This window comes from Sus scrofa, chromosome 1, assembly GCF_000003025.6.
Source record: "Sus scrofa isolate TJ Tabasco breed Duroc chromosome 1, Sscrofa11.1, whole genome shotgun sequence".
In the NCBI taxonomy this organism is placed as follows: domain Eukaryota; kingdom Metazoa; phylum Chordata; class Mammalia; order Artiodactyla; family Suidae; genus Sus; species Sus scrofa.
This window is the reverse complement of record NC_010443.5, coordinates 257,013,871-257,031,062: the sequence shown is the minus strand read 5'-3', so window position 1 is coordinate 257,031,062 and position 17,192 is coordinate 257,013,871. Positions and strand designations below refer to the sequence as shown.

Sequence of the window (17,192 nt, the reverse complement as noted above, 5' to 3'; positions counted from 1 at the left end):
GGACAGCCCGGAATGGGGTATGCATCACTCATGTACATGAGGAAAAGACATTTGAATAAGGGACAGATGAGCATGGAAAGAGGGAAACAATGGCTCTTCCAGACAGGCCCATCGCTTTCTGTCTCATTTTCCAGTCATAACAGTTTCAGTTGTTATTAACCCTACATTAGAGAATTTATCTCTATAAACTCTTGGACATTCAGAGACTTTGCCAAGGCTGCAGAGCTATTACCAGGCAGAATTGAGATTTAAACTGAAATGGACTTGACTCCAAAGCTTATCTTCCTCCATAACATGGAACTTCATGGAAATTACAGGACTGGAGCAAGTTTTTAGAAAGGTAGAATTGATGCAAATTGACAATAGACAAAGGAATTTCTTGCTGGGAGAAATATGCTACAATATTTACATCTTGCAAGGTCCTTGCCGAATCCTCTAGTCCAGCCTATTGACTTTAAAGATGGAGAAAGTGAGGCCCAGAGAATGCAATGGTTTATTTGCAATAAGTGATAGAACAAGATTCCAATTCTGGTCTCCGAACCCTCAAGTCACTTCTCTTTCCAAAGCATCATGAACAAACCCCTCTATCATCTTTTTTTCCCTTTCCAGTGGATACCACTCCCTTACCACTTCTTTGTGGGTTCAAGAGTCAGTCTTTTTGAATGATACTGTACTTCTATCCCTTTCTGCAGAGACCACAGAGTTGGGCAGCAAGAAGGAGCTCAAGTCCATGCCCTTCATCACCTACCTCTCAGGCCTGCTGACGGCCCAGATGCTGTCGGATGACCAGCTCATCTCAGGTGTGGAGATCCGCTGCGAGGAGAAAGGCCGATGTCCATCCACCTGCCACCTTTGCCGCCGACCAGGCAAGGAGCAGCTGAGCCCCACGCCAGTGCTGCTGGAAATCAACCGTGTGGTCCCACTTTATACTCTCATCCAGGACAATGGCACCAAAGAGGTGAGCTCCCCTGACACAGCCACTAAGTCAGATCGAAATACCAGCCCTCCTGCCTCCTGCCCTCATGGGCCCCCTGTTGGGATTGTCATCGTCATCACGCTTCAGGGTGAATACTAGCATTTATTGATGCCTTACCATGTGATAAGCACCTATACAGCTTGGTAACACTGGCTGCTATAACCGACATATTCTCCAATCTCAATGGCTGAGTACTGCTGCAGTTATTTCTTGTGTATGCAGACTCCTCAATAGATATTTTTGATTGATGGGTGGCGTTACTCCGAGAGGCGGTTCAGGGACCCAGCCTATTCCATCTTGTGCTCCATTAATCTGATGCTTCCATGGTTGCTGTGGAGGAATAAGGACTATGGAAGATTGCACTTGAGAGTTAAATGGGCCACACCTGAAAATGGCAAATTATTATTTCAGCTCCTATTTTGCTGGCTAGAATTCAGCTGTTGGGCACACCTGTCTGCAAATGAAGACACAGAAATATATTCTGTCAGTTTGCCTATGGGACAAAGATATGGATTTGGAGACAGACCTAGCAGTCTTTGTCTCAGTACTCTTCTTGGGTTATCTCATTTAATCTATCCTCCACATCTATGATTTACTTATAAATATTGAGTTGATGTGTATGGAATTTCTAACATTTGACTATTTTTTTTAATTTGTAAAAATAGCAATTCCATATGGTCCATCTTTTTCTCAGGCCTGCTTTGCAAGTAAAGAAACCTAATAAGATGTTTAGCGATTCGCTCAGTGTTGATCTGCTCCAGAGCCTACCTACTTAATCATGAAATTATATCTCTCTTTTTTCTCTTTGTGTTCCTCTCGCTTTCACTTAGAGCATGTCAGGGCTTGAAGAGGTATATGAATGATTTGGTTTCCTGGTTTGCAAACACGCGTTCATGGAACACTTTTCCCAAAAGCAGTTGTCAGAGAACTCCAATCCATAAAACTAGGAATACATGATGCCACTCCTCCAGTAGGAAGAAGGCAGATGAAAGAGCTCTACTTAGTCCTCACTCTTCCCTCTGCACCAACCCCCAGATAGCCCTGGTCCTCCACAGAAGATAGTCTGGTAGACCACTCACCAAGCCCAGGAGGTGCTGTGGGTTGTGTGTACCCCTCCCAGAGCATACTTCTGGGCTGAGTAAGGGCTAGTGCATGGTGAATGGTCAGGTAGGGCTTCACAGAGGACAAAGAGAGGATGAGAAAAAGGGGGTAGGGAGAGTATCAGGTAGACAACAAAGACCAGTAGAAATTTCCCATGACAAAGACCAGGAGATGGAGGGAGAGCAGAGATGAAGCTGGAGGGGTCAGAAAGAACCCGATTTAGGTTCCTTTTGGGATATCGTAAGCTAGGTCATGGAGTTTGGACCCAGTCTGGAGGGTAGTGACATGATGGAGATGCCTGGTTAGCAGGAGGCTGATAGGATCAGATTTGTGTGGCAGAAGGAGACCTCTGGAGACAGCCCAGATGAGCAGCAGTGGAAGAGCAGTGAAATTGGGTGTGGGATATGCATACAATGGGATACTTTACTACAGCGAGCACGAATGGATGATAGTGACACTTATTATGAGATGGACAGACATAACGTTAAATGAAGACAAGAAATCCCAAAGAGATGTTTTATAGAGTATGATGTCCTTTCCTCTATTTTAAGTTAAAACAGATACACACACATCAAATACACTACCTTCTAAGAATAAATACAGATGCACTAGACGATTTAGAAAAAGAAATCGAAGAAATGACGAACCATAGGATTTAGGATGATGGTAACTTGAGTTGGGGCGGCAAGATGATAGCAAGAGGGAGCATTGGCTACATGAAGGTGGTCAGATTTTTGGGGTGCTGGCTTTGTAGAGGTTCATGAAAGTGTTAAAACTAGCTAACACTAACTGGATGAAGAGATTAAGCCTAACCATGCATGGGGGAGCACTGAGGTAAAGTCATGAGCCAAACATTGCAAATACTCTAATTCTGTGCTTCAGAGGTCCTCAAACCAACAACATCAAAAACACCAAAATGGAGTTCCCGTCGTGGCGCAGTGGTTAACGAATCCGACTAGGAACCATGAGGTTGCGGGTTCGGTCCCTGCCCCTGCTCAGTGGGTTAACGATCTGGCGTTGCCGTGAGCTGTGGTGTAGGTTGCAGATGCGGCTCGGATCCCGCGTTGCTATGGCTCTGGCGTAGGCCGGTGGCTACAGCTCCAATTAGACCCCTAGCCTGGGAACCTCCATATGCCGCAGGAGCGGCCCAAGAAATAGCAAAAAGACAAAAAAAAAAAAAAAAACAAAACACCAAAAAAGCCAAATGAGTATACAGCTCCACACCTCTGGTTTCTGGGTGAGAGTCAACTGTGGATACCTAAGAGTGGAAGCAGGGAGGTCTCCGAGGAGGCCATTGAAGCTTCCAGGGAATACAAGGGTCCCCTGATCAGGGTTGTTTTAATGAGGACCAAACAAGCATCGCGTCAGGAGCTGTGGAGGGCTGAGTTCTCCCGGACTTGGTAAGTGAGGCTATGAGTATCCCTTTTTATGCTCTGTGAGCTTGCCCCAGCAACTGCCTTTCTGGGCCCCATACTCCTCCTCTGTGATGTGGTTGGATTTTCGCTAAGTCCCAGGACTTTAGTGATGTGCGCCTGGCATGTACAGTTGCAGGATGAGCAGTGGGTGCTTTCCTCTTTGCTTAGGAGTCAGATCCTCCATGTGTGGATGCTGCACCACCTCCCTCAGCATCATGGAAAGAGCCAGTTCGGGGACTCCATCTTCCTGAGGCCCATTTGTGTGCTATCAGAGGAGCCTGAGACTCTGCAAGTGGTCGCTAGATGTCACTGTTCTCCTCATGGGACCTCCGAGTCCCTCCATTCATTCAGTACTTTTGAGCTCCTACTCTATGTCAGGTCTGACACCATGCCCTGAGAAGGGAAGAGTAGGACAAACGGACACCACTGAGCTTTGTCTTTATCTTCATGGCATTCACAGACGTGTGGAGCAGAGAGATGTTATTCAAACAATCGCACCAAATAAGTAAAGGCAGACTGCTAAGTACCCAGCAAGGTCCAGGCCTGTGGGTTGAAAGGGGGTGACAGGGCTTTATGGGGTCAGGGAAGGCTTCCTTAGGGGAGTGACATTGAAATTAGTTCTTGGGGAGTTCCCATTGTGGCTCAACGGGTTAAGGACCTGACATTGTCTCTGAGAGGATGTGGGTTCGATCCTTGGCCTTGCTCAGTGGGTTAAGGATCCAGCATTGCCATAAGCTGCAGCATAGGTTGCAGATGCAGCTCTGATCCGGGGTTGCCGTGGCTGTGGTGTAGGTTCTTATTCAACCCCTATCCCGGGAACTTCTACCATATGCCATAGGTGTGGTCTTTAAAAAAATAAAAGGAAAAGGAAAAAGAAAAAGGAAAGAAATTAGTTCTTGGGGGTCAGGTGCCTGAAGTGAGTGTGAAGGATTGAGTTTGAGGGCCAGGGAGGAGCCTGGGAGCATTCTGGGTGCAAGGCCCAGCTCCTGCAGAGGCCTGAAGAAGGCATCAATGTGGCCAATTTCCCTGAGGCACCAAGGGGAAGCCCCGTGGGCAGTGCTGAGGAGAGACAGCAACCAGGCTGGGCAGAGCTGTGAGGACTCTGGTGGTGAGGAGTTTGGGGATGATCGAGGCATTAGGGCAGGCAGGTAGGTGCTGTCTTTGCAGCTCCAAGCTCCTGTCCTCTTAGTTATTCTTGCAAGGGGGCCATTAGAGCCAGTTGACCAGTTTCCTCTCTCCCCCACCCCCCATGACAGGCCTGTTTAGAGTTTCATAGTGGCCTAGAAGCTGCCATGCATTAAGCCTTTTCAAGGGAGCCAGACTATGGTAGGAGTGGGTAGGACAGGCCCCCGCAGGTCTGGAAATGACCCCGGAGGAGGGAGACGTGGTCACCAAGTGAGGCTGGTGTGACAAGGAAGCAGTCACTTTCATTTTGGCTACTGTTTGTTCCTCTACCTCTCCCCAAACCTCCATCACTCTTCCTAAGGTTCTCCATCTCTCTGCCTTCCTTTGCAGCCAGAGGCAGAGGCCACCTGGATAAAAACACAAAAAGGCTTTGGCCTGGGCTCTGACACTGAGTCCTAGCAAGGCTGGAGCAAGTCCTTTCTCCTTCCTGCACCTCTCTTTCCCCACCTCAAAAAGCAGAGAGTTTGGGTGAGTTTTTCTTTCTGGGTCTCCTACAAGAGACTTTGTCTAAGTGGAATCAGAGAGTGCAAGCTCTGTGTTCCCCTCCGGCAGGGTTTGGATCCTGCCTCAATCCTCTAGTCCTTCCTGGTACTCAATAACCTCTCCAAATCTCAGTTTCCATGACTATAAAGTGTGATCCTTCAATCCCTGCTTCATGGGGATCAAATGACAATGAATACATAGCACCTGGCATATAGCATGTAACAGGCTTATGTTTTCTATGGTAATGATAAAAATAAGGTTTGTCTAAGGTGACTTCTTTCTTTTCTATGCTTCCTTTGGCGCTTCCCCTTCTAAGTAGTACTCAGTAACTCAGTAACTTTGCAAATGCCCAAAGTGCTAGGGACATGATATTTAGAGTAGGATCTGTATCTTGCATGGCAGAGGCCACTGGTTAACCCATAAGGGCAGATCACAAATGGAGGGGGTTTCAGGAGCATGTTCTCTTCTTATAAACATCACTGGGACTCGTACTTTATAGGAAAGGAAAATCATAGGTGAAATTCCACAAAAGGATTTCCTTCTATAGACCTTCCAAAGTGAATAGAGCCATTCTTCTCTGTGAGGATGCCTGTCTCTCTGCATGGTCTGAGTTGCTGAGTCAACTCTTGAGTCTCACTGGAGGGTCAGGAAGCATCAGAGAGGGGGTACAACCTGCCTGGAGTTTGTGGGGCAGTTCTGGTCTCTGATTCTGGACTAGGGCCAGGGTGTTCTCTAAATAGCCTAGGGGCCCAGCTCTTTTGGTGGTCCATCTCCCTGAATGCATGGGAGAGGGTGCTGCCTCCTGCCTCAGCTGGAAAGGAGCCCTTCATAACCCTTTATGCTGTGGTTTTGAACAAGCGAAGCAGGAAAAATTAGTCTTAGTGTTGAAGAGTTTGATTAATACATTCATCGTCTCCCTCCACCTGTTAAATGATCCTTCCACAGCCCAAAGCCACAGAGCTTCGCTAAGCACAACTAGTGCTTAAATGTATGAGACTTTGTAGGGCTGTTAACTTAGCCTTTGGGTTGGTGAAGAGTTGGTTCCAAATGGGGCAGACAGAAGCGTGTCGTGGTGAAGAGCTAGGCTGAGCGGGATTTGAATCCCGCCTCTGCCATTGACTATCTGGCTTACCGTACATGTTACTCACTTGTAAAGTAGGCATTCAGTATCTACCCCTATCCATTTGGGGGTTGGGAGTTTTCTTCGGAAGAGCTAGAGAACCGGGACACCTGGCATCTGAACTAGGTTCTGTCCATGATTGTTATTTGGCCTTGCGCATGAATGCTTTTACTGCTCTGGTCTCTGTTTCTCTATCTCCATGATGAGAAGTAGTGCTAACTTTGTCCACAGTCCCCTTGGGCACTATGATAGGGGCAGATCTAAGTTCTACCCTGAAAATTAGGGAAATATTTTGAGGTTGGAAAAGGCACCTTGTGACCTGCAATTTATTTTGCATCCAAAGATATTAACAGGTCCACTGCTTAAATTAATATTGGGGAGAGAAAGGTGCAGATATCTTGTGCTCCAACCCAATAATGGCATTTACGAGCAGAGTTGGACAGTAAAATCATGCCCTCTTTATTTTATATATCGAGCTCTTTATTTTACAAATACTGAGACCCAGAGACAGAAATGAGTTGTTCTAGGGCACACAGCCAAGTCTGATTTTGAAGTAGTCAGGCATAGCTTCTCAGAACTGTCTTTTGTCTGTCTGAGACTCAGTGCCCTTATCTATGAAGTGGGTATTGATAACTTTCCCCACAGGGCTCTGCTGTAGAAAAGCTAAGAGACGGTTGCTAGTGCTTTAAAGACTGTAAAATATTCTGTAGATCTGGATGATATTTTTTTTTCTAGTGTTCCAGCCCCCTGAATTCTAATAATGCATTTTTCTTCTTTCCATGCTGTCCTAGGAAGAGCCATGTATAATTTTGGTCTTGTTGTGGTTTTTCTGACCTTCCCCCAGATCCACTCTCTCTGCCAGAAAGACTTGTTGCTCTATTTACACTTCTTGGCTCAAACTAAGAGGAGAATTCCAAGTGACTGCTCTTTGAGAAGAAATTAACAGCCAAGACCACCCCCCACCGTGACTACCACCACAACCATGCCCACTGCTGCGACCAACACCATTATGCTAACTGACATCACCATGGCCAGGGCACCATCGTCACCACCAACTTGCACTGGGCGCTTAGTGTGTGCAGAGACTGGACTAGGAACGATGCTATGGGGGAAATGGGACACAGATTGTGCCTTCAAGGAGCTCACCGTCTAGTGGATGAGGCAGGAGAGCCACATAAGTAACTGTAATTGTTTGCATATGCTACTTTAATGCGTGATTTATTTCCAAACAATGCAGTAGACATTCCAGCTGTGTTAGAAAAGAGGGAGAAAGGAACTCTCCTCAGGGGAGAGGGGAGGGCGAACCTGGAGAAGGTTCTTGGAGCAGGGAAAGTGGATATGGGCAGAGAGAGGAATATCATGGGGCCTGTCTATTGATGATGAAGATAATCTTATGTACTCTAGGTCCATTATATGCCAAAAACTCTGCCAAGGGCTTCACACGCTTTTTCTCATTGAATCATCCAAGAATGTATGGGGGAAATATTATCGTCATCTTTATTTAATAGATGAGGAGACCGAGGCTCAGAAAAGCTTGAGCCCAAGTCTGTAAGATTCTGTAGCTAATCTAGGCCAGAGTTTTCCTACTCTGGCCTCTGGGTGAAATCCAGCTTGCCATCTGCTTTTATAAATAAAGTTTATGAAACGCAGCCACACTCATTTGTCTACCTATCATCCATGTCTGCTTGCCTGCCACAATGGCTGTAGCGCAGTTGCCACAGATGGTAGGCCACGCAAAGCCAAAAATATTTACTCTTGTCCTTTGTCAAAAGAAGTTTGACAAACCTTGGTCTAGACTAGGGTATATTGGAAAAGAAGAGGAAGGAAATTTATATCAAATACCCTGCACCAAACATAGGGAATAGGAGAATAAAACCCAACCACATGCCTGGCATCTAAAAAAGGCTTTACATGCATTCATATGTGTTCTCTCTCTCTGCCCCCCGGCATGTTTGAAGTGCACCATTATGCCCATTTAAAATAAAATAAAAAAATCTGAGGACTTAGGTAAATAAGAGCTAGTGACATCACAGAGCTAGTGACTTGTGGGGTCAGAAGTCAAACCCAGGAAGTCTCTTTCCAAAATGTATGTGTCTAGTCAGTCATTCTTATGACAGGCCTGACAAATTTGAGGAAAAGCTGGAGAAGTGATATGTGGAAGACTGGGTTGTGGGCCACCTCCAAGGCTGTGCTGAGCGGTGTGGGTACCATGGAAACTGAGGCAGTTCCCCAAGATTTGGGGTGAAGGGAAAGATGTAACTTGATGGGAATTTTAGGATAAGAACTACATCAACAACAGCTCAAGGGTGAATTGCAGGACCCAGGGCTGGTTTTACGGCAAAGGGTTATTGATTTCAGGTCTGCAGGTCCCTGATTTTAAGGGGTCATTGGGTCACCATCCCCAGAAAGTGTATGCAACATTATATATTATTGTAATTTTTTTCTTGGATAAAGATAGGGCGTCTGCAAATTTCCTAAATGTTTTTGACCCAAATGTTAGAGAACTCGGGGAGGGCCATTTGGGGTGTTCCTTGCAAAAGTCCATATATGGGATGTCTGGGAGGGGTGGGGACTCCATTCAGATAATTTTAACAAATATGTATTAGGGGTCTTCTATGGGCCAGTCTCTGTTCTGAGCTTTTGGGATATATCAGGAGACAGTTTCTCCTGGAGAGTATGTGGGAGACAAAAAGTAAACAGTTTAATCAGAATTAGTAATATAAATAATTTACTGTAGTTTATTAAAAGGCAAAGAGGGGAGTAACAGAATAAGAGGTCAGGAGTGCCTAGTGAAGTGTGGAGACTTTCAGATCAGGATGTCACAGAGTCAGTCGGGATCACTTAGGTTGAGGATTGGGGAAGAATATTTTTTTTTTTTTTAAACACAGATTCCTGGCTTCCTTCTGCTGATTCTGTTTCTCTAGACAGGTGAGGCTGAGACTCTTCTTTTTTACAAGCTTCCCACGTGATTTGTGCACACTGAGCTTGAGAACCACTACCCCAAACCATGGTTCATACATCCTTCTCATTCTCAGATTCCTTCAGGGAATTCCTTGCTTAAGGATTAAGAAAGTCAAGTACTTATAATCTGGAGTAAATCTCCCCTGCTATTGTGGGCCACTTCCTCTTCATTGGTGCATTAGAAGAAGGAGGTGAACTGGCCAGGAACCAAGCTGTCAGGCAGTTCTTGGCAAGAGGGAAGATCAAAGGAAAGACGGGGATATAATCCACGTATTACTCAACACACTCATGGTCAATTACAAAAGAGGAACTTAATGCTTGGCTTGCCTACTTGCAAAATTGGAAAACATCGCTTTTTCCCGGGACCAGAAAACAACCAGATTCAGTAAGATGTGCAAAACATACAGACTTAGCAGATGCACATATTTTTGCATGTCAGAGTATAGAACTTGTTTTTTTCCTCCCCATGGCACATTGAATTCAGTTAAGCAAATGTAACGAAAAAGAGAATTGCAGGATGGTTTTTAAGAACCACCATTTACTGAGCACTTTGTGCCGGGAGCTCAGCTCAAGCCCTTGGTGTCCTTAGTTCACTGAATCCTCTCATCAACCCCACACAGTGGATACTATTATTACCTTTCTTTTTGCCTTGGGAAAACAGAGGCTCAGAGAAGTTTGATGACTTGTCCCAAGATCCTGTAACGAGGAAGTGATGGAGTCAGGGCTTCATCTGAGCTCTTCTGCTTTCTCTCACTGTGCCATATACCCTCTCTCTTTCCCAGCTACTTCCTGTCAACGTTTAAGCAAAGTAGAACATATGGAAGTCTAATGTGTAGTAATGACACTATCATTGCCTAATATTACCTTCTCTAGCTACTGTGACTTCATTTACTTTACTCAATAGCCAAAACATTTGAAAGAATAGACCACTCCTGCTGTCTACATGGATTCATCCCTTTTCATTCCGGGGTTGGCTCCCTCCATTCAGGAAACGTATAGTGGCTTCTCTTCCTTTGTAACCATGGCACACACCTCATTTGCCACACATGACTTTGCCTTTCTTTTGATGGTGTTTTCCATCTCAGTTCTTGTCATCTGAAAACCAATGAGATAATCCTTCATTAACTCTTTGTCCTTCCTCCGGCACTCATCTCCCCCAAACTATAACTCGTTAACAAATCCTATAGGTTTTTCTTCTTAGGAATTTCTCAAATATGTCCATTTTTACCCATCTTGGTCCAAGTCTTGCCTATACTGTTGTAGGAGCCTTCTAACTGGCTAACAAGGACCCTCACTCCCTCTAATTCATTTTCTTCCTGATCACCACAGTGATATATTCAAAGTGAAAACTTGGTCACATCACTTTTCCAATGAAAACCCTTAACTGGCTTCCAGTGGCTCTTAGACTCAGATCAATGGACTCACCGTGGCCTGTAACGGGCTGCTTGGACCGGCCCTTCTAACTTCTTAAAGCTCATCTGTGCCTGCACCCTCTTGCTTTCTGGGTGTGAGTCACTATGCTTTGTCAAGCCAAGGAGCATTCGCACACACTATTCCTTCTGCTTGGAACTTGTTTTATCCTTCCCCCCTTTCTTCCTTCCAGAGTCAACTGCTGTTCACCCACCAGGTTGCTGAGGCTTCTACATAAGAGTCCCTCTGTTTGTTTGTCCACTTACTTTCTTGAGTCCTCTTATCTTTCTTTCATAGCATTTGTTATAGTTTCTAATTATGCTTTTATGTATGTTTTCTAATTGTTTGGTTAATGTCTTGTGTCTTCTCCTCCACATTTTCTTATTTTATGATGATAACAGTGCCATCAAAGAGGAAAGAGCAGGTAAACTCAGGAACAAAGGCATCTAGACCAATCCTGGTCTACGTCTCAATTCCTTTCTATCACAGCTTGCAAATGCTGTAGAGCCTGTGTTTGAGCATTCCTACTAACAGCTTGCTCAGCAATCCTAAGCATTCTGTTTTCCCCACTTCTAGAATATTTGTCATGATATGGAGTCAAAATATTTTCCTATACATTAGGAGGTAAACTGCATAGGAGACCAGGGTCTGGACACACATTTGTTCTGCATTGTACCAGAGCTTCTAGTATAATGCCTTACTCACAGTAGAAATTCTGTGTGTGTGTGTGTGTGTGTGTGTGTGTGTGTGTGTGTTTGCGCGCGCGCATGCGCGCGCATGTGTGTGTGTTGTGGCTTGGCTTTATTTATCCATTTTATGTTTGTTTTGCTTTTTGCTTTTTTAGGGCTGCACCTGCAGCATAGGGAAGTTCCCAGGCTAGGGGTCTAATCAGAGTTGTAGCTGCTGGCCTATGCCAGAGTCACAGCAACATAGGATCCAAGCCGTGTCTGTGACCTACACCATGGCTCATGGCTAAGCTGAATACTGAGCAAGGCCAGGGATTGAACCTGCATTCTCATGGATACTAGTCAGGTTAATAACCCATTGAGCCACAATGGGAACTCCCTTTTTTAATTTTAATTTTTAAAAATTTATGTGTATTAATTGAAGTATAGATGATACACAAAGTTGTGTTAGTTTCAGATGTAAAGCAAAGTGATTCAGTTTTACATGTACATATACATGTGTGTTATATCTTTTCAGATTCTCTTCCCTTGTAGGCCACTATAAAATATTGAGTGTAGTTCCCTATGCTATAAGTAGGTCCTTGTTGTTTACCTAGTTTATATATAGTAGTGTGTCTATGCTAATCCCCAAACTCCTAATTTATCTCTCCCCCACCCTTTCTCCTTTGGTAACCATAAGTTTGTTTTCTCTGTCTGTGGGTCTGTTTCTGCTTGGTATATAAGTCAATTTCTTTTTGTATTTTTTTTTTTTTTAGATTCCACATATAAGTGATACATGATATTTGTCTTTGTCTGGCTTACTTCATTTAGTATGGTAATCTCTAGGTCTACCCATGTTGCTACAAATGGCATTATTTCATTCTTTTCATATGGCTGGAATAAATATATATTTTAATGAGAATAAATGAATGAAGAGTGAATGAGGAACATTCTTGCATTGACATGCTTGCATGACACTTTCACATATGCTATCTTCCTTAATCCTCTTTATAGGCCTATGAAGGTAGCAAAATTTATCTTCATTTTACCAATTAGGAAACTGAGGTTCAGAAAGGGCAGATACCACTCTCTGAAGCCTCACAGGGCTAACAGATGTCGTGAGTCTGGAATCCCTTTTCCAGCAATCCCATAACCACTTACCCCATCACACAACTATCATTTATCTGAGGGGGTCATGCAAAGCAGCCAGGGCAGCGCTGGGCTTGCAGGCACAGAGCAAGCTGTAGTCCCCATTCCTGTTGGAGTTTAGTGCTATTCACAGGGGCTCTTCTTGGGTCATTAGGCAAATTCAGTCAGCAGTGATGCTAAGGGCCCAGGGAGAATTCACAAACAATTCAACTCTCTTTTTCAGTGTCTATTTCTCTCTAATATGAGAAGAGAAAAAAAGTTGTTCCAGATGTGCCTCACGATTCACTAGACAGATATGGTTGAAAACTGCGTGAGTTTGTATCATTATACAGTCAGTTGATTTGTACAGAGCCTTCTCTGGTCAACAGAGTCACGTCATTCCTAGCATTTCTGAGCAGAAGTGTTCTACACCATAAATAAATTTAAGTCCTGAGAGGAAGAGAAATGCGCAAAGAATTGACTTCTCCCTGGACCACACATTTCTTTTCTCCTTTGGACTCCTCTCCAAACCTTCCCATTTTGGAAAGCATTGTTGGATTCCTGGATCTTCTGCTACCCACACCTAAATCAGTTTAGTGTAGAAAAGTATAACATACACAAAGATAGAGAAACTTAGTATAATGAACTTCCATGTACTGAGGACCTATAATAATCAACTTATCCCCAACCTGTTCTCTCACTTCAAATGCTATATAATTTTATATGTAAATGTTAAAGGTATTATATTGCTAAAATGTAAGGTCTCAAAAAATATAGTGTCATTGCCTTATTCTCCAAAGTAACAATTCCCCTATGCCATCAAATGTCTAGTCATTGTTCATGTTTGCCAAACTGTTTTATATTTTTGGTACCAATTTGTTTGTTCAAATGGAGATCTAGATAAGATCCAAACATTTTGATTAGCTGATAATGAAATCTTTTTTAATCTATAGGTTTCCTCCCCCAACTGTCTAATTTTATTCCTTGTGACGTTTTATCGAGAAAACCGGTATAGCTTCCAGGGGAGTTTGCTTATTGCGTCCCCATGGTATTGTTTAGCATGTTTCTCTGTCCCTGTATTTCTTGTAACTTGGTAGGTAGGTCTAGAGGCTTGATCAGGCTTGATTTCTTGGCAATCTACCACAACCAGTATTGCTAGACTTGTAGCAGTTGTAAACCAAGGTGATCTAATAGAAGAATCTGAGCTTTCTACTATAATAGTTAAGGATTTGTCTTTGATGCTGGTCAAATCTGTCATCAAGTCCTGGATTTTCTCTTTTTCCTGTGTGACTTTTGGCAAGAGATTCTGAGCCTTCATTCCCTCAGAGGTGATGTATGGTTAATACCAATAATACCTAATTTCTTTGGTTATTAAGTGAGATGGGCATCTCTCATGCCTTTGCCTTGTGCCCAGTACACAGTAAGTGCTGGGTATAGCAAGCTCTTACTTGTTTTACTTCTCCTCCCTTCCTGTTATTACCCTTGTTCCTCCTCCTTCTTCTCCCCCATGTTTCATTATTATATTTCATGATCAAAACAATGCCTCTGAGAAAGAAAGAGTGGGCAAGCTGAGAGGTGGAAAAAATCGCACAGGATCTAGTCTAGCCCTGGTCTATTCTCCCATACTCTGCAGGAGCCTGTAGTTGATACTCCCAGGAACAGCTTGCTCAATGATGCCTAAGCAGGCTGTTCTCTCACTACTAGAACATCCTTCTTTATATTAAGTCAAGATATTTTCCTGTACATGACTTGTCTTTGTGGTTTCCAGTTCCATCTACTGAGATAAACTTATCTGTTAACTTATCAGACAGATTGCATGTTTTGGAATCAGAGAGATGAGGATTCAAATAGCAGCTTTGCTACAAAATTTCTTTGTGCCTTTGGGTGCGTTACTTAAGTTGTTAAGCTTCTGTTCTCTCATGAGTAAAATGGGATTAACAATATTGACCTGATAGTGTAGTTTTGCAGATTAACTAAAATAACCCATGTAAGGTGCTGCACAGCAATGCTTGTCTTATAAGCAGTTCAGTGAAATTTTGTCCACTCCCCTGGTTCTAAGTGACAGTCTTTCAGATGTTTGAAGACACTTTAGTCTCTGTTGGACTTCTTCCTTCAATAATTTTTCATCACATGAGTCTGTTTCTTAGTTCAGACACAGTATTATCCCAGCCATCCTGAATATTAGCCTCTGAAAGAACTCCAGTGTCCCTATGTCCTTCTTGATGTATGCTTCATGAAGAAAAAAGTTAGAGTGTACAGAGACTGCTTTACTTGTCTGCAGAATTCAGAACAGAATCTAAGTCTCTTGCTTCCAGACTTTTGGATTTGTTCTAGGTCACAGTAGCTGCTTTCTTTACCCATAGCATTCAAAACATAATTTTTGATTTGCTAAAGGAAACGGAGACTCAAACAGAAAAATTTTTATCAGTGTCACACAGCCAGTAGTTATGGAATCAGAATTTAAACCCACGTCTGTCTGGTCCCATGGCTTGTGGTCTCAACACATAAGCTATAGAGACGACCTCATCATCATCTCCTTCCTGTACTCTCAGATATGGCTAAGCCCGTTCTGTCATCCAGTAACCTTCCTTGGACTCTAGCGTCACCTCCCATCCTTACTGTTTTCTTCACCTTTCCTTGATGGTACAGCATCTTGCTCCCTCCTCACCTTTTAGTCACTTCTCAGCCCTTTGGAAGCTGACGTTGATTACGTCATCTAATTGAAGTTCTCATCTCAAATCTCAGCAAAGCCCTGTCAACTCAATCCAAATCCGTCTTCACAACACTTTTTTAGAAGCATCAATCCATTCTTAAAAGAGCTTGGACTTGGTCCCTCAGCTTTAGTTTGCCCAACCCAAATCCTCTCCCGAAATGATTGCTTCCCTTCAGAAACTCAGAGGGGATGCCAGGAAATGGAAGCATGGTAGCTGGTTGGGGGGTGGAGGTCTTACATTAATGAGGTCCGTCCATCCCTCCAAAGTGCTTCTCTCAGAATTGTTTCTCGAATGTGCAGATGTGGAGCCGGAAGAAAATGGGAATTTAGATATATATCTAAGATAGGAATATTGGTGTAGCCAAATACTTAAGTTTGTATAGATGGATTTATTTCCCTTTTTTTTCAAGACAGTATTAGTTACATTCAAGATAAGTCGATTTATTCATGAGATTGTGAAATTTTATGTGTTTTAGTGACTTGTTATTGAAAGGGCCCAATTTTTGAAGTCAATCAAATTTAGATTTGAATTGCCAATTTTATGTTTACCTGTTAGATTACTGAACAGGTGATTTAGCCTACCTGAAATTCTTTTTATTTGTCAGGTGGGGATAATAAGACTTGCTGCCTATGTTGGTTCTGGATGTTATATCAGATGATGGATATAAAGAAGGGCAGTATAAGAATCAGATAGACATAGGCTTACGTTCTTATTTTACCACATACTGTGGAGCTATCACTTAACTACTCAGAATCTCAATGAGGATAGTAACAGTATTTAACTCCCAGGGTTGTTGTTAGATTAAATAAGAGTATACATGCAAAGCACCTAGCAATGCCTGCTATCATTAGAAACTTGATCAATATTTGTTGCAGCTCCTTTCCTCTTCCTTTGTTGTCTTCATCTTCCTCTGTCTCTCTTCTGCTTCTGCTCTTGTCTCTGATTAAAGCATCCAACACAGAGTAGGTGAGTAGGCGTACCATAAATGTAATTGTTTTATGGAGTTCCCGTTGTGGCTCAGCAGGTTAAGAACACGACTAGTATCCATGAAGATGTGGGTTCAATCCATGGCCTTGCTTAGTGGGTTAAGGATTCAGCGTTGTGGTAAGCTGTGGTGTAGGCTGGTCACTGCAGCTCTGATTTGACCCCTAGCCTAGGAACTTCCATATGCCGTGGATGTGACCCTAAAAAAAAAAAAGACTAAAAAAAAATGTAATTGCCTTACCCTCAGGTATCCACCAATTAAAAAAACAAAAATGTAGTCAGTTGTGAGAGACTAGCAAAAGCTCATTTCCCCTAAGGCAAAGAGAGATTTGGGGTTTTTTGTTTGTTTTTTATTTTTTTGCTTTTTAGGGCCGTGCCTGTGGCATATGGAGGTTCCCAGGCTAGGGGTTGAATTGGAGCTACAGCTGCCAGCCTACGCCACAGCCACAGAACACCAAATCTGAGCCACATCTGTGATTTACACCACAGCTCATGGCAATGCTGGATCCTTAACCCACTGAGTGAGGCCAGGGATCGAACCCACAACCTCATGGTTCCTAGTCAGATTCGTTTCCAATGCACCACGACAGGACCTCCCAAAGGCAAAGATAATAGTAATATCTCTGATACTTGGTTCTAAGGACATGCTTCTCTCTACTGGACAAATATTGAAAAGAGGAAAACTACTGAGCATAGATGTGCCTAGAGTCATTTTTGTCTGTAAATAATTGTGAATAACAACTTTATTACATTCATGATAAATAATCATTCATAATCATTATCCTGCTTCCATTTAGAGATTATGCAAGTTCAGAGCTTTGTCAGTGCTCTTTAATTATCAAATGTATGTATATGGGTGGGCACATAGGTGGTTCTGGCATTATTTTAAGCACACTACAAATGATCCTTATGCTATCCTTTATTGAGGTAGATGTTAATACATCCCTATTTTACATATTTAGGAAATGAAGCATGGAGAATTGAAGTCACTTCTGTCGCTCTGCTTATTGATAACCCTAAGATTTGAACCCAGAGGTCTGGTCCCGGAAA

The 17,192-nt window shown here is 43.3% G+C and overlaps 1 protein-coding gene across 9 annotated transcripts in view; it reads left to right on the top strand.

The window, feature by feature from the left end:
• ASTN2 (astrotactin 2) overlaps positions 1-17,192 on the top strand; it is a 915,211-nt gene that overhangs the window by 709,614 nt on the left and 188,405 nt on the right. For all 9 annotated transcript variants that reach the window (XM_021074502.1, XM_021074486.1, XM_021074494.1 and 6 more), the window contains one exon: positions 693-958. In XM_021074502.1, coding sequence (XP_020930161.1) covers positions 693-958 — 266 coding nt within the window. The remainder of the gene's footprint in view (positions 1-692; positions 959-17,192) is intronic.